The following is a 23,972-nucleotide window of genomic DNA, read 5'->3' on the forward strand; positions in this document are numbered from 1 at the left end:
TCTGGCTAGAGGTTTATCAATGCAATTGGTCTTCTGAAAGAGCTAGCTTTTCTCTATTATTTTTGTATTTCCTCTTTTATTAATTCCCCCTCTGATCTTTATTATTTCCTTTATTCTGTTTACTTCAGGTTTCATTTGCTGTTTCCTTTGTGGTTCTTAAGGTGGAAGCTGAATTCACGGATTTTAGGCCTATCCTGTTTTGTAGGTGTTTAGTGGTATAGTGTTTAGTGTTATAAATTTTCCTCTAAGTATTGCTTCAGGTGCATGTCATAAATTTGACATGTTTTTTTGTTTGTTTTCATTCAGTTAAAAATGCTTTCTAATTTCTTTTTTGATTTTTCTTTAAAGCCTGGATTTTTTATATGTCTATTATTTAGTCTCCAAAAATTTGGATATTTTCGTGATGTCTTTTTGTTGCTGATTTCTAATTTAATTCTATTGTTATCAGAAAACATACTTTGTATTATTGAATCTTCTTAAATGTATTGAGACTTGTTTTATACCTCATACTATCATTTGTCTTGGTGTATATTTTATGTTCACTTGAAAGGAATATATATTCTGTTCCTGTTGGGTAGAATGGCTATAAATGTCAATTAGGTCAAGTTGGTAGTAGATAGTATTCTATGTCATCAATGATTTTCTGTCTGTTTGTTCTGTCAATTATTGAGAGAATGCTGTTGAAATCTCTGACTATAATTGTGTCTTTGTTTCTTTTTGTAGTTCTGTTAGTTTTTGAAACTCTGTTATGATGCACATATATGTTTAGGATTATTATGTCTTCTTGATGAATTGACTCCTTGTCATTATGCAATTACCCTTTTTATCCCTGATTATATTCTTTGCTCCAGAATCTACTCTGATTGCTATTAATACAAGTGCTCCAGGTTTCTTTTGATTAGTGTTAGTGTATTTATATATTTTTCCTGTCATTTACTTTTAACCGGTTTGTGTCCTTATATTTAAAATGGGGTTTTTGTAAGTGGCATCTATTGGGTCTTGCTTTTTTATCCATTCTGGCAATATTTGCCTTATAATGAGGATGTTCAGGCCACATAAATTTAATGTAATGATTAGTATGTTTAGGTTTGAGTTTAAATCTTTTATTGTGCTATTTTTTTTTTCTATTTGTCCCATCTGTTCTGCTACCTTTCTCCTGTTTTCTGCCTTCTTGTGGGTTGAGTGTCTTTTATGATTCCATTTAATTCTTTTTGTTGCCTTATCAGCTGTAGTGCTTTTTTGTTTTTGTTATTTTAGCAGGTATTTTAGAGTTTGCAGTATGTATCTTTAATTTGTCATAGTTCATCTCAAGTAATATGATACCAGTTCTCACATAGTTTACGAATCAAACTACAGTGTACTTATGTTTCTCTCCTTCTGGCCTTTGTGCTATTGTTGTCATACATTTTGCTTATATATGTATTATAAACCCCAGAAGAAATTACAGATATCCCCCACATTTTGAAAGTTCACTTTACACCACTTCGCTTTTATGAAAGATCTACATTAGTACCTGTTTTCACTAACTGAAAGAAATCGGAAGAGGGTTTTCGCTTTTACAAAAACAGGTGGAAAGCAAAAATAGCGTTTAGCGTTTGTTTTGCAGTGAGCTGTTATAGAGGCAGCGCACATCCTGAGCAGCAAGAGTGGCACCGCCAAGCTACTTCCCTGGGAACTACACTCAGCATCTCAGCATCAAGCCGCCATAGCTTTGAACTTTGTCTGTGAACATCTTCTGTGTTTTATCTCAATTTATTTTGTGCATCCATTAGCAAGATGTATCCTAAGGTAATTGCTTCTTCACTTTATGCCATTTTGGCTTACAAAAGCTTTCATGGGAAATTTTGGACAGGAAGGGAAGTCATGTATTACTTTTTCTTTAAGCCACCGATTATTTTTTAAAGTGATTTAAATAATAAATTTTATGTGTTTACCCACATGGTAACCATTTCAGCTACTCCTCTTTCTTTTGTGTAGATCCAGCTTTCTGTCTGATGTCATTTTTCTTCTGCCTGAAGGATTTCTTTTAACATTTCTTGTAGTACAGTTCTGCTAGTGATGAATTCTTTCAGTTTTGTATGTCCAAAAAAAGCCTTCATTTTTAAAAGATGTTTTCATTAATACAGAGTTCTAATTTGATAGTTTTTCTTTCAGAACTTTAAAGATACTGTTTCACTGTCTTCTGGCTTGCTTATATTCTGATGAGAAATCTGTCATTCTTATCTCTGATTCTCTGTATATAATGTATCTTTTTCTGACTGCTTTTTTTTTTTTCGGTACACGGGCCTCTCACTGTTGTGGCCTCTCCCGTTGCGGAGCACAGGCTCCAGACGCACAGGCCCAGCGGCCATGGCTCACGGGCCCAGCCGCTCCACGGCATGTGGGATCTTCCTGGACCAGGGCACGACCCCATGTCCCCTGCATTGGCAGGTGGACTCTCAACCGCTGCGCCACAGCTGACTGCTTTTAAGATTTTCCCTCTATCACTGGTTTTAAGCAGTTTGAGTATGCTGTGCCTTGGCACAATATTATTTATATTTGTTGTGCTTGTTGATATTCTTGGGTCTGTGTGTTTGTTTACAGTTTTCATCCAATTTGGAAAATTTTTGTGCATTATTTCTTCTAATATATTTTTCTTTCCCTCTCTCTCCTCTTCTGAACTTCAGTTATATGTATACTAGGTGCTTGAGGATGTTCCACGGCTCACTGATGATTTGTTCATTTAAAAATCTTTTTGGACTTTGTGTTTCATTTGGTATGGTTTCTGTTGCTCTGTCTTCAAGTTTACTAATTTTTTCTTGTAATGTCCAAACTGCTATTCATTTCACCTGTGGATTTTTAAATCCAGATATTATAGATTTCATCTGTAGAGATTCAATTCGGATCTTTTAAATTTTTTTCATGTCTCTACTTAACATATTAAGTCTTTCCTCTGGATTCTCAAGCATATGGAATATAGTCATAATAAGTGTTTTAGTATATTTGTCTATTAATGGTGTCATCTTTGTCATTTCTGGATCACTTTTGATTGATTTTTCTCATATGGGTTGTATTTTCCTGCTAATTTGCATGTCTAATAATTTTTTATCTGATGTCAGACATTGTAGATCTAACCTTATTGGGTACAGGATGTTTTCATATTCCTATACAAAGCTTCTCTGAATACTTACCCGATGACCTGTGAGTTATGAAGTTTTCCACCCTGGCTGGTGGGAACATGTGATATTTTTGATCCCATGTGAGCACTGGTAGCTTTAGTATTTTGGGGCAGTTATTTCTCTGTCCTCAGGTAGTCTTCCTCATAGGTATCCTGGGCAGATCTTTGGTGTTCTTGCTCCGTGCATTCTCTCCTCTCTGGTACTCTTTCCAGTGAACTCAACCTGTCTTGGCCTCCCCAGAGTTCCAGCTTTATCTCCTCAACTCAAGGAGACTGATGAACTTCACCTGGATTTACCCTGCCTGAGTTGCTACCTGGAAACTCTCTCCAGGCAACAGGTTGGGGGCAGTTGGCTGTTGGGAGTTGGCAGTGGGCTCATCTTATTTGCTTTTTGTCTTTCAGGGATCTTTATCTTACATTGCCTGATATCCAGTGTCTTTAAAACCATTGCATCATATATTTTACACAGTATTTTAGTTGTTTTAGGTGGGAAGATTAAATCTGACCCTGGTTATTCTATTGTGGTACAAAGTGGAAGCCCCCTAGTTTATTATTACATAAACTTTTAAGAGTCTGAGCATTTTAAAAATTAATTTGTACAGAACTCAACATAGCTTTATTCCTTAATAGATTATGTTCCTGGTTCTAATATAGAACATGTATAAATATATTTTTTGTAGTGCAGTATTTTCAATGAAAATTTGAACACAGAGGTTAATAACAATATTATTTTTGTTTTGTTAAAATCATTTAAAAGTTCTGACAAGCATACATAGTTTTTGGCAACTGAATTCAAGTTTAAATGTATTTTATACATATAAGTTATATATATATTTATTTATTTACTAGGTCTTCATCCTCCTGGTCCACCTTTAGCAAGACCTATTCTGCCCCGAGAACGAGGTGCTCTGGATAGAATTGTTGAATATTTAGTTGGTGATGGTCCACAGAACAGGTAATGTTTACTAGGGTGGTAGAAAAATGAAAATGAAGGAAAGCTTATTGGTTAGGGTATGTGTGTGTGCACACGCACTAGATGTTCTACAACTTTGTGGTTCTTGTTTCCTGATTTTAGAACATAATGGAGTATTTTATAGCCCTGCAAAAGAGTACATATTCAATTATTTTTCAGTAGTAGCTTAAAGTATCTAGATAAAACATTTAAAAATGTATTATATATAACAGAAAAAATACTGTAACTCTGCTCTGTTATAACCATACTGTAAGGTAATTTTTAGAGAAATGGAATCATTTCATTGACTCTTTTGAACTTGAAGAGCATGTAAATAGTGAAAAGTTGGTAGGTTGTAAGAAATGGAGTTTTATAAATGTGAGTACTGGACTTGATGGTGATAATTTTAATAACAGTGAGGATAATTTCATGTATTTGGCACTTACAGTTCCAAAATGCTTTTCCAGGTATTATCTTAATTGATCCTTATAATAACTCTGGGATTATAGGTATGATGTGAGCAGAGAAATTGTCATAGTATAGACTTTTAAGTAATTCTTAGGATATTCTTAGAGTAGATATTTGACAAGGTTATTGGTTAATATTATCGTTTTAATAAAGGGACTAGAATTTAATGTTAATGTAAAAAATTATATGTTATTCAAAACAGATAGAATGTTGTTTGATAGGGCCAAGTATTTGTTAAGTACATATGCAGAGAACAGAAAGATTACATAAGTAGAAAATGCAGAAGATGTTTAAGTGTAACTGGGATAGATACAGGAATCATGATGTATAGAAATTAACCTTTGGACTGGACTAAACAAGATTAAATTAATTTCTTTACTACAAGACATCTCAGAGGTTTTAATAATACTCACTGTGAATCTCTAAGAGGTTTCATCTTTTCCAGTCTTAATCTGACCACAGATTTGGGGTCTGTCATCCCCAGGAATATATGTTAGAAAACATTAAAATTTAAGTGTTCTGTTATCAAATATGTTTCTGCTTACTTAGTAAGAATATTTTCATTTGAGTGTTTCTTAGTTTATTTTTAATTTGATGTATAAATTATATTAGTTGAAATTTTGACTGTTAGCATGTTTAAAGAGTATTGTTTATTGTTTTATAAGTAATATCTAATCTATTATGACATGTTTAGCTATATTAAATGCTATGTACTGTGTACTTTAGCTGTGATGGCTAAAGTAGCCTCTCCCATGGGTTTTATCTGCATTTGTAACTTTTCTATTCATTTTTCCTTTTGATGTAGGTATGCCCTTATATGTCAGCAGTGTTTTTCTCACAATGGCATGGCTTTGAAAGAAGAATTTGAATACATTGGTAAGAATTATTTGGCAGTTAGATTTAAATGTTTTAAATATTTCATTCTATGCCAATTCCCATGTAATGCCATTTTATTTTAGGTATTACTGTTTATATGTTGTTCAGGCATATTGTAGAACACAGAGCAAAGTAGGAAAGACAACTCAGGTTTTTTTCTTCATACAGTATACAGTTGTTCTTTTTTTTTTTTTTTTTTTTTTTTTGCCATGCGGTACGGCATGTGAGATCTTAGTTCCCCGACCAGGGATCGAACCCACTTCCCCTGCATTGGAAGCATGGAGTCTTAACTACTGGACCGTCAGGGAAGTCCCTAGGCCAGTTGTTCTTAAACTTCACTGTGCATCAGAATCACATGAAGAGCTTTTAAAAATTGTGATGCCCAGGTCCCACCTACAAATAATCTGCTTTAATTGATCTGGGGTGGGGTCCAGGAATCAGCATTTTTTTTAAAGCTCCTCAGAATATTTTTATGTGCAGCTACTAGTACTTAAAAATATTGAACTAAATTAATTATGCTTCTCAAGTATGACATACTACATTTTTTGGGTCAAGTGAGCAAAATTCTGGATTTTAAGATACCTAATGATTCCGGTGACTAGAAATGTAATTTCTGTAACACATTTAGATCATTATTAATATTGTTTTGCTATTAGTTAACCTGCTATGTAATTTATTATCTTTTCTGCTTTAAATTGATATTATAATTTTAATAATTAGAAAGTATGCTTTAAAATAAATTTTGGTTAGAACACCTGCCATAATATTATTAAAACCACGAGTAATTTCACAAGGGCTAAGTAACTTTTGAAGGTTTCTTTGACTGCTTGTAAAAGTAATCTTGAGAGTTACTTGATTAGTCCTTAAAATTTCTTTGGTTTTATGATTTTTGTTTTGTTTTTTAAAATTCTCTGCAGCTTTTCGTTGTGCCTACTGTTTTTTCTTGAATCCTGCAAGAAAAACCAGACCCCAGGCTCCAAGACTTCCAGAGTTTAGTTTTGAGAAGGGGCAGACTTTAGAAGGCTCAAGCACAGTTGGTTCCTTGCCCTCAGGAAGTGTGATTTCATCAGAGAACCAGATAAGTGAAGGTATGAATATGTTAATTAAAAAGTTTTGTCTCTTAATAATGTTTTAGACGAGAATGGATCAGATTTTGCAGCATGCGTATATCAGCTGTTGTTCTGATACTGTGGCCTCCTGTGCAACTGGTATGATGTGTTTCAGTTTTTTGTTTTTTTTTTTTTGCGGTATGCGGGCCTCTCACTGTTGTGGCCTCTCCCGTTGCGGAACACAGGCTCCAGACATGCAGGGTTCAGCGGCCATGGCTCACGGGCCCAGCCGCTCCGCGGCATGTGGGATCTTCCCAGACTGGGGCACGAACCCGTGTCCCCTGCATCGGCAGGCGGACTCTCAACCACTGCACCACCAGGGAAGCCCCTGATGTGTTTCAGTTTTAAAATACAGGTTATATTGTGTTAAGCAGCATCTAGAAATAGCTAGGTAAATATTATTTATGGAGTTACCTCTTTTTTTTTTTAGATGTTGGGGGTAGGAGTTTATTAATTAATTAATTTATTTTTGCTGTGTTGGGTCTTCGTTTCTGTGCGAGGGCTTTCTCTAGTTGTGGCAAGCAGGGGCCACTCTTCATTGCGGTGCGCGGGCCTCTCACTATCGTGGCCTCTCTTGTTGCGGATCACAGGCTCCAGACGCGCAGGCTCAGTAGTTGTGGCTCACGGGCCCAGTTGCTCCACGGCATGTGGGATCCTCCCAGACCAGGGCTCGAACCCGTGTCCCCTGCATTAGCAGGTGGTTTCTCAACCACTGTGCCACCAGGGAAGCCCTATGGAGTTACCTCTTTTAATAACTGTTGGGACATTTAACTAGTAATGTTTTCATGGAATTATTTTTCAATTTACTTAAATGAAGCAGATTATGAGAATTATGAAACTACTACTCATAAGGGTAAATTTCTTATAAGCTTTGTAATTAACATTGATAAAAATAGGTTTGTGCCTACTATTTCAATGAATGGAAGTTACTCGAAAGCCAGAAACTTTGGAGTTGGAAAGTCAGCCTTACACTCTTTGGAAGACTATGTTGATAGGACTGGTGTTCCTTTGAAACAAACAATTTATTGAGGTCCACAAGATTTAACACTGATGATGAATGCCTTTGTTGTAAAACAACCTTATTTTACTTTTTTTTTTTTTTGCGGTACGCGGGCCTCTCTCTGTTGTGGCCTCTCCCGTTGCGGAGCACAGGCTCCGACACGCAGGCTCAGCGGCCATGGCTCACGGGCGCAGCCGCTCCGCGGCATGTGGGATCTTCCCAGACCGGGGCACGAACCCGTGTCCCCTGCATCGGCAGGCGGACTCTCAACACTGCGCCACCAGGGAAGCCCAAAACAACCTTATTTTAGAGAAACTGAAGTTATCAGGATTCATTGAGTTTTAGAACTTATCTTTTAATTCTGTTTTAGGAATTCTTGAGGAAGTTTTCATGAAGAAATGGAAAAGATGAGATAGAAAATCTGACTATTAATGGCCAGCTATTTCTTGTTATTAATATTGAGTGAGGAGCTGCTTGTTAAGCAGCTCTGAATTATGAAGATTGCTAAAATTATGTCAAAGGCCCTGATATTTTTGTGCTTTACCTGGTACAGAAAAAAGAAATCCATATGGGAAGTTTAGTTCACATAGTTTAAGTAGTAGTCAGTATGCATCTTTTTAACTTCTTGAAATTATCAGCTACATATATTTGATTTCTTTATAAAATCACTGAGTAGTAGGAAAAGTGCTTGAACTGAGAATAATATATGAGGCAGTGAATTTTCACATATCTAAAGTTTAGCATGAAACTTTGAGTATCTTTTTTTTTTTTTTTTTAACTTCGAAGAATGGACCTAAAATATGTGTGTTGACTTGGGCTTGGCTTTTGGCTTACTAACAAATATCAAAATGAATTTGAATACAGATAGCCATGACAAGAGGCCTGTGTACTTCCAACACTGAATCAGTGCATTCGTCTTCTCCAAGTCTGCAACATCGACTCCAAACACAATATCAGATTTTTTCTTTTGCTTAAGTCATGCTCTGAGCTGCATGCTGTCACATGCAAATCATCTGCTTTGCCATTGCAAGCCTCTTGGAACTGAAAATTAAAGAATTCCGTACTGAAGATGCCTAGAGGAAAAATTGGAGTACTTTCCATGAGTAACCTTGCTTATGAAAGCTAAAGTGAATATTTGAAAGCCAATAGTTGGGACAAAAGAAAAGAAAAAACAGCCAACAAAATAGATATCTTGATAATGAGTCCCATACTTTATATCTTCTGCTAAGGTCAAGATGCACAGTTAGCAAAACAACACCCAGCTATACCGTTCCTTCTCATCTAATCTAGGAGGAGCAATACCCCAGATGTCTAATTTTCTGTCAGAAATCTCCGGAATGAAGTCTAACTGTCTCAGAGCCAACCCTAATAAGGTAACGTTAATAGGTGAAGACATTGAGGCAGGGTCTGATAGCTCCACAGTGCTAGAAACTGAAGAGATTCCATTTGGTTAAGGTAGTCTGTAGAGTAGTAACTTCTTCATTCTTCTGTTTGGATTCATCAAAATGGCTATTATGAGCACCTTTTTACTTCTTTGGCTTTCCAGAAGACTGAAAATTTTTTCGAAGACTCCTGTCTCAACACTGTTGATATACAGTTATCAATTCCAAGCTGGATTCTATTAGTAAATGACAGGAAGTATTTCTGATGAACGGATGAAGCTGCATTCATTTGAACGCTGGTAGCGTACCTTTATGATTAAATTGAACTATGAAGTAAGGAGCATATCATCTCAATCAGCTACTCTCTCTGCTGACAGCCAATGTGATTAAGGGCTTAGATTGCTGATTTCTACACTTTTGACGTAGAAACTTGAGGTCTGAAAGAAAAACTTTCCTGTTTTAATATTTATATATTTTTAAAGTATTGAAATAGCTCCTTGAAATTGCATTACTGAATTTACAGATGGAACCAAAAGGTAACTTTCTTCCATCTGAATTTTTTTTCAAAAAATATTCCACAACCATTTATATAAATTTAGAGTTAATAGAAGAAACCTTTTTTTTTTTTTTCAATTTATGATGCAAGACTTTGAAATTAAGTTTTGTCTTGATCCTGCTACTGGAAGATTTTGCGTTTAGGATGAGGCACAAGGCTTTTGAAATTTTTGGACCACTCTTTAGAACAACATATGAAACCTTGGAAAGTTGTCATCAAAGAAGGAGACCTAGAAGAAATTCCTCCCATTAATTGCTCATTTGAATTCCTAGTATTTTTTCTAGAACTGTGTATACAGATGCTTTGGTAATAGACTATTAGAGAAAGCAAGATACTAGGATTGTCATTTTATCTAAAAGCATACTAGATGTGGTATGCCAAACTAATGAACTGGTTTTTGGTTCCTCGGTTTCTTTTACTGTGAAATGAATAGTACAGTAATATTTGAGTCTCTGCTAAGCCATGTTAAAGTGGGTTTATTAGTTTTGGTTTTTTTAAAAGTGTATTTTCCAAAATAACTGATACATAGCATTCTTTTTGTTAGATATGGTAATGATTAGAGTACAAGGTTTCTACACTGTTAGTATTTTAGTAAAGTGATTTGGAGTTAGCATGTTTGAAAAATGTTAATATCGTTTTCATTGTTCAGTTATATTTGGCTAGACTTTATGTAATTATTTTAGTAGAATATAGCTTTTATTCAACTGGAAATAACTTGCTAATAATAAAACTCATGGCATCTAATCAGTACTATCAAAAATAGTGATTAAAATTTATATAAGGTGAAATTTATCTTGATAATCTGATTTCTACTCTTCCTTTCTTTTAAGCAATATACTGTTACCATTAGGTTATGTTGAACTAGGGAAAATTCTATTTTTAGTATTGCTTATTATGATGCTCTAGGAAATTGAACTATTTGATAATATAAATTTTATTGAATTCTGTGTATTTATCAGATCAAAAAAACTTATACCTTTATTTATATTTAGCTATGTATAGCTTACTCAAGATGTAAACTTGCCTGTAGTATGGTTTTGCATGTTTGTTTTAGACATATAGATCTTTTAGCCTTTTGATTCCTTTTTCTAAAACACCTTCACCTAATAGTGTTACATTATTACTTAATAATGACATTCTAAAGTCTCATCTAATGGATTTGTTCACCAATGGTAAATAATTACACAACATTCTGTGTGTTAAAGATAAGCTGTTTTTTCATGGGTGGTTATCATTTATTTGAATTTTGTTCGTTGAACCATTGAGTTTAGTTTTGGGATGAAATTCATGTCTTTGATCCTCAAATATAAGTTGGCCATTTTTCTTAAGGCAGAAAAATCTTGCAAAAACTGTTTGTTTAAAATCTGTGAGTTCAAAGACAAATTGGCCATCTTAATTTAACCAATTTCCTTTGGGTAAGTTTTATAGTCTGTGCATATAGTAGGTACTGATGTATTAGCAAGGCAAAAAAAAAAATTTAAGTTATTGTAAAGAGGAATAAGAAGTAAGAATCTAAATCACTAAAATATGAGGGGTTTTGGAAGGCATAATCTAAATAGAATCATGTATTTTGCTGTGGAAGTTATGTGTTTCTTTTGGAGATATATGAAATTGTTTTGCTAGACCATTCTTTAATTTTCTTGGAAAGTTATTCTTTTAAGAGCTAGAATAAAAACCTAAAGGTAAGGTGATCTTAGATGTTTTTGCATGTGTGTGGTTTACAGGTGAGGCAGTGGTATTCACTGTACAGTTACACTCAGTTTTACGAGTTTGAGCTCTGTTTAGCTGAACTTAAGCTTTGCCCAGACAAGTGGAAGCCAGTTGTTACAATTTTGTGGAAAAAGCTTCTCTCTCAAGGATATTGGGGTGGGAGTTGGGCAGGGGTAGGAGTCAGGTAAGGAGCAAATCCCTTGGGTAATTTTTGTTTTATCACATTGTGATCTATTGTTTCCTTGGCATTACAGATATCAAAGGTGATTTTTAAAATTTTCTTACAGATTGAATTAGGTCATTCATATAACTTGCATCAATTTTAGTCTTAACTGGTGCTGCACAGGGAGAGAGTAGGCCTGTTTTATTAGTGTGAACATAAAAGCTGGTTTCTCTTTTGGTATTTTATGCCCAAATATTGACATATACTATAATGTATTTTATACCACCAAGCTATTTTAAACTTCACAGAAAAAATTCACTGTTTTTATTAGAATAGGCAAATGATACCCCCCACACACAGAAATAAAGTAAGTACTTTTGGAATATATTTAATAAACTTGTTATAAAGCTCTGTGGTTTAGTTATTAAACTGATATGTAATTAATTCTCTGTTAATCTTGCACACCTAGTTTACTTCAAGCTTATTGGGATACCTCTCACAAAATGGCATTGGCATCCAGGCACTGAATATCTATGTCATTTAGACTAGCTGATATCTGCATTATAGATACTATGACACATACCAAATTTTTGTAGTGTTAACTGCTATTAAAATTACTTTTCTAAAAATTAACCTGGGGGAAGAAAAGTAGTCATTACTAGGCTTTTTGATTGTTCTCCAGCCCTACTCATCATTTCACCAGTTTTTAGTCCTCTCTATATTTTTTGAAATACAGTGCAGTATTGATGAGCAAGTTTTGTATATAATGCTATTTTCTAATTATGACAGCACATGGTATTTCTTAGAATTCACCTCCATAGACATTAAAAAGTTAAGTATTATAGTTCTTCTCTTTGTATTAACTACTTCTTTAAGATCCCAGAATTTTTAAATTAAATCGGATTTGACTAGGGATGTATCTGTTTCTGAAAATAGTTACATCACAGAGCTTTAATACGATAAATCATGAACTTTGATACCTCTCCTGTTTTTTGTTTTGTTTTTTGTGGTACGCAGGCCTCTCACTGCTGTGGCATCTCCCGCTACGGAGCACAGGCTCCGGACGCGCAGGCTCAGCGGCCATGGCTCACGGGCCCAGCCGTTCTGCGGCATGTGGGATCCTCCCGGACCGGGGCACGAACCCGTGTCCCCTGCATCGGCAGGCGGACTCTCAACCACTGCGCCACCAGGGAAGCCCATCCTCTCCTGTTTTAAATTTAGTACTGAGGCAATCTGTCAAACAGAATATGACAAACTGGTCCTATGTTCACTTAAGCATGTTTATTGATGAGTCCTGAACTTTGAGCTTTTTGTTTTTTCATTTCATGTGACTTTATTGGAGGGCTTACTAAATTATAACCACTTGTAAAGTTCTTGGCAAGTAAGTATTGCTCTATGGCCAGAGAGTTGTGGAAAACCATGACTCTTAAAATTCTACTCTGGATAAATATGTGAAAGTAGAATTACAAATGGTTAGTGACTCCTGAAATTTTCCACTGAAGAGCTTGCTTGACCTTATAGCAGAAATGATCTGTACATGTCCATAGAGTTTCATTTCACTTTCTGCTTTTTCTTTGAGCGCTGGAACATTCAGGTAACACAACTCAAATGACCTACTGCTTTTCTGCTTTGGATTTTTGTAAGATTCCAAGTGGTGCAGCAATGCCATTTTAAGTTCCTTTTAAGATAAAACTAGCATTTTTGTGACATGTGAACATTCCTCACTACTTTTTGTGAGCATGTAAAATTTTCATACAGTAGAAACTCATTAACTTGGATGTCCCTAACTATGCAATTTTGGCCTTTTGTTCTATATATAAAAAGAGAGAGGGCTTCCCTGGTGGCGCAGTGGTTGAGAGTCCGCCTGCCGATGCAGGGGACACAGGTTCGTGCCCCGGTCCGGGAGGATCCCACATGCCGCGGAGCAGCTGGGCCCGTGAGCCATGGCCGCTGAGCCTGTGCATCCGGAGCCTGTGCTCCGCAACGGGAGAGGCCACAACAGTGAGAGGCCCGTGTACTGCAAAAAAAAAAAAAAAAGAGAGAGAAAGAGATTGTAATTAATTCTGTAAATGCGTCTAAGATATCTGTTTTAAATATAATTTAAAAAATATTTTTCGACTCTTGGCATAGAGTGTGTGATATATAGATAATTTGTATTTATTAAAACTGATATGATAAAACCATGAATTTGTAAGACCTCCATGTCAGTATGTGTGCATATAGCACATAATTTCTTTGCAAAACTATTAATTAATTTTATTTAGCAAAATTCTGGCCTGTACTGTGTAAGGAACAAAACTAGAACTTTTTACTAGTGTAGACTGACCTATCCTCCAGATTTTTTGAATCAGTAACATTTGTAGTTTATTGTAAGGGATCTTCTGTGATGGTGTGAAAATCGGCTTATTTGCTTAGCCAATGTAGTTTAACCATATTTCTCCTAACAATAATATTAGTTGCTGTTTATTACACAAACACAACAAAGAAACACCTCAAAGTTAGGTTTTTATCTTTGATTTGGAAATTGGGTGGCTCGAAGCTTTCTGCTCCTGTCATTCCCTTTCCTATCCCTTTCTATAAACTTTGAAGAATTAAAGTTGTTATTATTGTTATTATTAAATTATTATTAAGAGATTTGAATTTAATGAAACTCAAAAGAGAGTTTGAAGGGAGTAAGTTTTCAGGTAGGAACCAAGACCTTACTTGGCCTCCGCTGTGGAGACAGGGAGGGGCAAAAGACCCTTCCCTTTCTCTCCCTAGCATTCAAGGTATGTAGCATATTCTGACCCAGAGGTTTAAATCCTGAGGACTTGTCTTGCAGAGGGATGAGGGAAGATTTGTCATGCCTTTGGAAAAGGTGGATCCAGACCTCCCCAGCCATGGATAATAGAGATGTAAATCAGTGTGGGAAATCACACCACATACACACACACAAAGGTACACATTTACACATTGGTCACAGCGTTGCCTGGACGCAAGGGAGACCAGTTCCTTCAGGAAACATAATCTGGGAGTTAATACATTTGCTTTCTTTGCTGGGATGTTGTCTTATAGCACATAATTCTGTTGGGACTTTGATATATTTGGACATTCAACTTTCAAATCCATCTTGAAGTTCTTAAATATTATGAAAGTTCATATATATCATGAACTATGGGTCTTTAGGTAAAAGTATGTTTATGGGTTTGTTTCCCCCGAATTTTTTTTTTCCTTCATTCATACCAATTCATATATGGTATGCTGTAGGGAGTTAAGTACATATTTTTTAAGATTTTAAGGTTAATGTTAGACCATTCTACTGTTTCTTAGTCCATGTTTGCATGTGCTTATCTTATTTAGTAGTTTTAACATTTGGGTATACCTAAAGTCTTGACTCTTTATCTTTTCAGAATCTTTAGAAGAACAAGACGTTCTAGATAACAGTACAGAGCAGACAGATGACAAAATACCGGATACAGAGCAGACAGACCCAGTGATTGAACAAGCATCTGGCACAGAGAAACCAGAGGAGAAGCAAGAAGAGACCGAGAATGGGGAAACCTCAATGAATAAAGCCAAATCAACAGTTCCCAGAGCTGATGCTATTCCTAATCCTGAACTAAGTGGAGAATCTTTGACAATATAGTAAATGCTTCCACGTGCCTTCAACTGGATATTTGTAGTCTTGTTGATGTCAGTTATTGCTTTCTTAGGTGGTGCTTTCTTTTTATTTTCCCCCTCTAAAGACATGCTTGATGTCATCTGAATTTCAGATTGCCTAGCTATTTCAATATGTCAAAGTTATGTCTACTGGCTATTAAAATTAAAAGCAAGTGATATCAGTAAAGTAAAATCCTTTTTAATGTATAAAACCCACACTGTTTAGACAGGTTTTAGGTATTTTTTTCCATTCTAAATGTAAACAAATATGATAGCAGTTTTTTTTTTTATTTGTGACCTGTAAATACTATCCATTTTGACATAGGAAGAACTTTGGTTAGTAATAAGTTCTAATAGCGTTTGTTTTAAGGAATGAAACTCAATTAAGATTTTTAATACTACATCATTAAAATGGATAGAATTTTAACTCTTGAGATATTTTCCAGGGGGTAAAATGTCTATTTAGGCATTTATATTAAGAGCTATGAAAGTTATTACAGTAACAATATAGGCATTGGTATGAATTCTCAGTAAGAATGCAGTCGAACAGTCAAGTGCAGTGTTACTTTTGATGTTTCTTTTTTTGCACCTGGGCCAGAGGTACCTGATATTTATAATTAGCTTATGTTTACATATTAACATATAGGAACTATCTCTGCACTTAACTGTACTTGAATTTTGAGCATTATTTATATTTGTAAAATAATGATGATATTATAAGTGAATTTTGTGCTCTCTTGTGTATTTTGTTAAGGAAAATAAAGATGATGTGGCAGCAATTTCTTTTTGTTAAATACCTAGACTTCTTCAGACAGTATCTTCGTGGCTGACATGGCTACCTGAAAAGTCTTAGGAGGAAAAGCTCACAATTCAATAAATCAATAGATTCTGTTAAGAGCAAATTATGATCTTTTTATTCAGACTCGTTGCCGTTCAAATTCAGAGAAATAGTGACATTTAGAGGTTCTAATCAGAGGTTAGATTTTTCTGATTCATGAAATCCTTAGGCCATTTGTAGTTTTTAATTTTGAGAGACATAGTTTTGTGAGAATAGGCAGTTAATTATAGTAGTTCATTGGATTTAATATGTGTATTAAGGATTAACTGGGGAATTTTTTGACCCAGAATAGTAATACTTGTACTTTAAGTACAGTGTTGTTATTTTTTCTCTCTTGCTTTTATCTCTCTTCTCTATTATTAAAAAAAATTGAAATCAAGTTATGCCAAAGGGAGGAATATATAGGAATGGTGTATATGGCAAGTATTTCTAAGTTGTACACAGTTTATTAAAAATTTAATAAAATACCATTTGTTATCATTTAAAAATTCATCTTTATGATTTAATATCTTATATCTGATAGGTATTTTTAAGGAACCTAAATCTGTTAATAGTCTGAGGCATCATGGTATAGTGACCAGAGTTTTCAAGATTACAGGACTGGGCTTAAATTCCAGCTCTTCAGTCTTGGGCAAGTCAGCTGATCTCTTTGAGACTGTTTTTTCATCTGTAAAATTGGAAGAATAATACCTACTTTTTCAGGTATGGGGACAATTAAAAATAATTTATGTAGTGTGCCTAGCTCACTGCCTGATAATTAATAGATATTAAGTAAATGGTAGCATTTTATACTATTGATATCCTTGTGAAATATGGAAGGGCTATAAATTCTTCCTCTTGCAGATAAGGAAATGAAAAAACAATATGCACATATAATTCAGCTGTTCAAAATCAAGCCTAAGTTTTCTGCATCAGCTTTTCTTTATCATATACATGTATATAAATGCATAGGTTAAGGAAATAGGAACCTGAAACTGTGGAATATAATACTACAGAATATAGACAGTCTCTCTCTTTTTTTTTTTTTTTTTGATGAAGCCCATCAGATTTTTTGTGCGTTATTGGCCCATAACACTTTAGTAACACCTTGCTGAGTCTACTTGTTATAAAACATTCAAATTCTGATGTACATTACTAGAAAATGAGGAGTACCTCAGAGAAATATAATTTAATGATAGAATTAAGCAGATATTATGAGAAGTATCTATGGAAGAAGGTTAAAAGGTAAATTAATGCAACAGGTAACATACTGTAATCATATAGTACCCTTTAAAATAGAAAAGTTTATCCTGACATTCTAATAAACAGCTAATGGTTGAAAGAGTGGTAAAATGTCCTATTTCTGATTATTAAGACTAGTATAAATGAGGAAAAGCAAACTAATAAGTGCCGTTAGTTAGAGTGATCTTAACTTCCCTACATACTAATGCTCAACAGGTCATCATCTAACTTTTTCTCACTATACCCTCAGCATAATCTACAGTCATGACCTGGCTTCTCTCTCCTTGGCTCTTCTACCATTATACTGCAGTCTCAGGGCCTCTTTCAGTTCTCTGACCAAGCTAAACCCTTTCCCATCTTAGGTCTCAGCTTAAATGTTCTTTCTTCAGAGAGATGCCCTCCTAAGCTCCGCATCTAAAGCTGGCCTCTGCCTTTTACTCTGTCATGTTACTTTATTATCATAATGTGTCAGTATTTTATCTGTTTACTAGTTTACTGTATCTCTTCAAGACTTAGAGTCTGTGTGTGCAAGGCTCTTGTCTTATTTACCTCTGTTTCTCCAGGGCCTAGCACAATGTTTGACACATTTACTATGTGAATGAATAACTTTGTTGCTAAATCCAGTGAAAACTCTCAGTCCTTAACTTATTCCACTGCTTGGCAGTATTGACGCTGTTGAGTACTTCCTTTAGTTTGAAACACTTTTTTTCTTTTGGCTTTTGACTTCTCACACTATTGTTCTTATTCCTCTGGCCCCTTTCTCTCAGTGTCCTTTGCAGGCTTCTCTTCCCCTGCCCATCCTTTAAATGTTGGTGTTTCATACTTTTTACCTTGTCAGCATTTCTTCACTCTATGTATTCTCTCTCTAGAGGTTCTGGTCAACCCCAATGGATTTAATTACTATCTGTCTCTCTCATTCTCAGATCTTCACCCTTGATCTGTTTCCTTCACTTTGGAGCGATATATTCACCTGCCTGTTGGAATGTCTTTCTCAATCAACTTATTAAAAAACAAACACTTCAAACTTTCTGTGTTTCTCATCTCATCAAATAGTGCCACTATTCAAGCCAGAAACTAGAATCTGTTCACTCATTCCTTTACCCTTTTTCCTGTACCTTAACTGTCAGTTTCTGTATCCTAAACATCTTTCAGTTATATTCTCATTTCTCCATCCCATTAACATTACTTAATGATAGTAAACATTTGCATTCTAACTATGTGCCAGTCAACATGCCAACTGTTGTATGAGTATTATTTTTATTTGTTCTTTGGCAAGAATCCTGTGAGGATTTTTTCCTCTGGATTATAGATGAGAAAACAGGTGTAGGGAGTAAGCAGCTTGGTAAGTGGAAAATCTGGGGTTTGAATGCAGGCAAATGACTTCAGAAGTCTTATTTCTTATTACTGTTGTGTTGCCTTCTAATTCAAGCCTCCTTTGTCTCAAAACTGTCACTTAACTGGTTTTCTTGTCTCCAGTCTTGCCCACAGCTATCTATTCTGTGCACTGTAGCCTGAAAGAGTTTTCACAATTGGAAAGCAAATCATGTCATACCATTGCTTAAACCCTTTAATTATTCCTCATTGTTCTTGGAAGGGGGTCCAAACTTACCATATGGCCCACAAAGCCTGTGTAATTTTGCTCCTAGTTAACTCTGGCATTTCTCACCACAGCAACTGCCACTGTTCCTCTCCCCTTGTTCCCCCACGCTTTTAATATAGCTATACCGTTTTCTGTGGTTTGCATATGCAGTGTTTTTTTCTCTAATCCCCCAGTCTCCTGGTACTCTTTCTCTGCCTGGGGTATCTTCCCACTCACATAGATATGGGGACACTCAGTAAGTAGTTGTTGAATTCAATTGAAATAGTTCCAGTTAGAACCCAAGTTTAGAAATTTTGCTAATTATTGTTATTGAGCTTTGCCCTTTATTCTTGTAATTGGTCTTTCTCATTGTATGCATTAGACACAATCACTACTATTTGGTGAACATAATTGAATCAGAAGAGCTACCGTTTCATGAGGTGGGGGGGAAGATTCTAATTATATAATGATTTTTTCATTAAATATTGTATGCTGAGTGTTGGAAATACTAAATGACTTATACAAAGTCATAGGGAGAGCTAGCACCTAAGCCAAGTCAGAACTCAGATCTCAGCTCTTAATATAGGATGCTTTATATTAAACCACCATTTTTATACATTTTACACACCATTTATATACAATCAATATTGGTGTTAGAGATTAAGATTATTTAAAATATGTAACATGTTTACTTCTATTTCCAGCTGACAGTAACTACTTAACTATCTTAAAACTTTTTCCTTATTTTTTTTTCCTATACCACTTTACAGTATTACTCTACAGTACTACCTCTTGGCTTGTGTGCAGATCAGTTAGCGGAAGGGTCGAAGAATGAGGATAATTTATGGAATTATGGTAGCTATTTTGAAACAATTATGGAGGACAGAGCTGCTTTAGAAAATTGAAAGAAAAATAATGTGGTAAGTCATCTAGTATAACTTCAATTCATTGTAAAAATTATAGAAGGGATTTAGATATAGTTTATGAACTCCCAAAGAGCTATTAAAAATAATAAAAGTACTTATGTAAAGATAGACCAAGTTAGAGATAGTTGTGAATCAATGATCTGCTAAATCTTACAATTTGTAATTTGACTTGTTTCAAAGTTATTAAAGACCTAAATATATTAACTCTATCAAGTTAATAAGTAAAATGTGGACATAAAACAAACATTTTGTGTTGTTGCTGTTACTGCAAACAATTTTAATACAACAAACTAGTGTCTTATTTTTAAACAATTCAGTGATAGAGCTTCAGTTTATTCTTGATTAAAACCAATTGAGATAATCACACAACAACATGGTCAGAGCTGAAGAGGAACAGCTGCTAAAAAACAGGAGCCCCAGTCAGTCTCTGTTCATGGTCACTTGGTCAGGTGACTTTATTATGCATAAAAAAAGATGGAAGCCAATGAGACTGGTTAGCAAGTTTGCTGGTGACCTCCTTTGATTAATGTCCACAGATTCAGGCTCTGAGTTTGGAAAGATAAACATAAATATAGAAAAGTACATTTATGAGAATATAATCATAATAAAAATTAAAATGAGTACAGAATTAAACCTTATTAAATTGTATCAATCCATAAACTATTTATTTGTCTAATTTCTTTCCTCCTTAGAAACTAATCTACATTTCCTACTTTAATACTATTTAAAAATTCCTTTAAAAAAATTGTTGCATTTATTGGATAGTAGATATCCCTCCAGTTACCTTTATCAGTTTGCCTTTGTATGAAACTTAGATTCCATTTAATTTCCCATTCTTTCTCCTTCAAAGGTCCTGTTATATGTAGTTTAATTTATACTACTCATGTAGTTTTAGTAGAAGAAAATACTATCCACTTATATAGTTCTGTATTATTTGATGTTTTTTAAAACCTAGAGTTTCTGCTTTATGCATTTTTCTCTTTTTAAAAAGATATTTATGCCTTCCTTTTTTCTTTGGCAACACAACTGATAGAATCTGGAAGCACTCTGAGAAGATTAAAAAGAGTTCTCAAAAATCTCCCTCATAAATTAGTTTTTTAAGTTCTTATTCCAGGATTATATGAGAATAGGCCAAATCTTCAACTGCCGAAGCCTTTTACCAGATCCCTGGCACTTGATTTAGGAAATGTGGGAAAAATCATTTATTTTTGTGGAAATAAATATTTCTATCTTAGTCTGATTTTGAAGGATAAAGAAAGTGGGGAATTAAATGAACATTTTTTTGAATACCTATTCTTGGTCAGGCACTGTGCTCTGGGTACTTTCATATACATTCCCTTACAGTCTGTGTGAGACTATGAGCTATGTGAGAGGATGGAATCCTGTCAAGCAGGGATTAAATTAATTTCCCCAAATCGCTTAGTTTATGGATATTTTAAATGGAACTGGAACCTAGGATCTTTAAGTCCTGTCCTTTTCGTTACTACCTACGAGCCCTCTACTTCCTTTTCTTTGGTAGCTGAAAGAAATAGACCCAGGCTCCTGGGTTTCTCATTTTTGTGATAACTCAGTTGTTACTTCTTCAGGGCAATCTTCTCTTAGCCTAACACTTGTCAGACTTTCCACTCACACACACCCTCCCCTTGAAATTCTTTCATAATATTATCTTTTGCACCAGACTATGAACTCCTTGAAGGCAAGGACATGTCTGGTTTTGCTTATTATATTCCTAGTGCCTGGCATATAGAAGAGATAATAAATTATCTGTTGAATGGTAGTATGCGTGCATGTACACACACACATAATGGGAAATACCACTGCAGTCTTAATGCAGATTTTATAGTGTGAAGAATTTTGCAAATCTCAAATTATTTGAATTATTGAGAAGGGAAAGGGCCAGAAAGCTTGTTTCTCACAATTTAGGAAAATTCCAGTTGACACTTTTGCCTTTTTTTTTTTTTTTAATACACTGTCCACATTGCTGTTGGAGTTTTCTAAAACACAGACTTTAAATATTATTGTAAGGCTCCTTTGTGTATGGCCAACTCCTTAGGTGGCTTGTAAGCATGACTTCAGAATCTAAATCACTTCTCCGGCCTGGTCTCTCACTATTCTCCCTCGTGCTCTGACCACAGGTGAGTCTTTCATACCTCTGAGAGATGCCCTGCACTGATCTTGCATGACGCTACTCTTGTCAACTCTCTTTTCTTTAAGAACTAACTGTCTGTAATCTGAGTGATTTCCTCAGCCTTCCTAAGCAGTCACTTGCCTTTTGTTCCCATTGTACTTTATATACCAGGTGTAACTTGTAGTCTCCTGATGTTTGCCTCCCTCACTTGATTGTAAACACTGAAGAAAGGCCATGTTTTCTCAGTTTTTATTTTCTCACTTTCTCTTCAAACAAAACAGCACAAATTAAAACAAAACTAAAACCTGGCATGGTCTCTGCTACATGTACGTTTAGAGAGTGGGTTTCTATAAGTGATAGACCTGAGTTGATCAGCACTAGTGGTTGGTGTGCTACTTCCTTCTGAAACTCCTACAAATATAATAATTGGGGCTAGAAAGTGAGAAGGACTGGCTCAAGATATAAGAAAATGGAAACTGTGAGCACACTGAGGGTGGGGAGGATTCATTTGTTTTGAATTCTTAATGCCTGATACAGATGCTCAATAACTGTGAATGAACAGACCTGAAGAAGGCCTAAGAACTGGTGTGCTGGGGGGGGACCACAGTGTCAGAGCTCTTCCTTGACTCATGTGAGTCCGTTATTTGGGTATGATTTCTAAATTGTATGTATAATTTGTGTTCTTTAGCAAACTCCCATTCTTGAAGATCCCTATACTCCCCCCACCCCGATCCCATATTTTACTTACCTGTGGAATGGGGTTTTTAAAAATACCTCGTTTTGGGCTTCCCTGGTGGCGCAGTGTTTGAGAGTCCGCCTGCCGATGCAGGGAATACGGGTTCGTGACCCGGTCCGGGAGGATCCCACATGCCGCGGAGCGGCTGGGCCCGTGAGCCATGGCCGCTGAGCCTGCGCGTCCGGAGCCTGTGCTCCGCAACGGGAGAGGCCACGATAGTGAGAGGCCCGCGTACCGCAAAAAACAAAATTTTTTTTTTAAATAAAAATACCTTGTTTTTATGTTTATTTTTATTCATTATCTCATTTCTGACCATTTAATGTTGCAACTGACATTAAGTTAGGAATTTTCTGGATTAAGTTGCTGCTTTTTGGACATTGGTGGAGCCTGGACACACACACACACGCACACACACGCACACACGCACTCTCTATATACATATATATATAATTTAAGGATATTTCCTCTTTCAATATATAAGCTATAGGAATTCAGACCTTAAAATTGAGTGCTTTCATCAAAAAATCATTAAAGGCAAAGTTTGTAGTACATGGCAAGTATAATTAAAACTTACATTAGTGTGGTATATTTTATGAATTATAGTCAGCTATGTTATTTTTTTCTGAAAGTGAGAAAGGCTATTTGTGCCTTATTGTCTATAGCAAGAATTCTAAAGGCTTGGCCTACCTGCCAAGAGTTGACATATTTTATTAAATTATAGTGGTATGCTTAAAAAAAATCTTTTCCTAGGAACAAGAAGGAATCAAATTTTGGAGTGAATTTGTATTCTCAATTATGAGTGTTCATACAGCCAAAGAATACATGAGTTTTCAGTATAGGATGTTTTGAATTTTATAAAGTAATCTAACCTGAGAATTGGCTGAAATAAAATTGATATGCTTGAAACATGTTTTGGGTGGACGTTGTGTATTCTTTTCAGAATGATTTTTTTTTCTTTTGGTTTTTGAAGACCTGGATTCTTTTTGTATGTTTGTATGATCTTTCTTCTCTTCAATAAGGCAGTCTCCTGTAGTTGGGCTTGATGGAATTAAATGGCGTTTTATTTATTTAAAGACAGCCACAATCCTTACTGAAGAGTGGGGATTCTTCCTTCCCTGCTGCCTGATGCCCCACCCTGCCACACCTCCTCCCCTCCCCCAACCAGCAAAGGCAAGAGCAGCAGCTGTTCAGGTTTTAGGAGATTCTGATAAAACCAATTTCTCCTATCAGCAAACAATTGTAAGCAATAGTTTGAAGCAAGCATGAATGTTCAGCACTCCTTTTAGGTCAGGATGGCACAGGACTACTAAATTGGACAGTAGTGTTGTGTGTTTGGAGCAGGAAGAGGAGAAGGGGAGCAGATGACTTGCCTGCTAATGAAGAAGTGGAATTCAGGGCTCCTGTGTTGCAGATGAGTAACAAGAGGTATGGCAGCCAACACTTCTGTTTTTAGCAGTGTCTCCAATAGACATGTAAACAATTCAATTTGTGCATTATAGGTTTTATTGTCTTTAAAGGGTGATTTATGTCCT

General features: G+C 35.5%; 1 protein-coding gene across 2 annotated transcripts in view; it reads left to right on the top strand.

The window, feature by feature from the left end:
• The window catches only part of LNPK (lunapark, ER junction formation factor), a 91,075-nt gene extending 67,630 nt beyond the window's left edge, over nucleotides 1–23,445 (top strand). For both annotated transcript variants that reach the window (XM_022570083.2, XM_089916637.1), the window contains exons 10-13: nucleotides 4,007–4,112; nucleotides 5,383–5,453; nucleotides 6,371–6,541; nucleotides 14,763–23,445. In XM_022570083.2, coding sequence (XP_022425791.1) covers nucleotides 4,007–4,112; nucleotides 5,383–5,453; nucleotides 6,371–6,541; nucleotides 14,763–14,998 — 584 coding nt within the window. In that variant the 3' untranslated portion in view covers nucleotides 14,999–23,445. The remainder of the gene's footprint in view (nucleotides 1–4,006; nucleotides 4,113–5,382; nucleotides 5,454–6,370; nucleotides 6,542–14,762) is intronic.
• The last annotated feature ends 527 nt before the right edge of the window (nucleotides 23,446–23,972 follow it).

Source organism: Delphinapterus leucas, chromosome 8 (genome assembly GCF_059928025.1).
Source record: "Delphinapterus leucas isolate spDelLeu-1000000601 "Yukka" chromosome 8, BTC_Dleu_Yukka2, whole genome shotgun sequence".
Classification (NCBI taxonomy): Eukaryota; Metazoa; Chordata; class Mammalia; order Artiodactyla; family Monodontidae; genus Delphinapterus; species Delphinapterus leucas.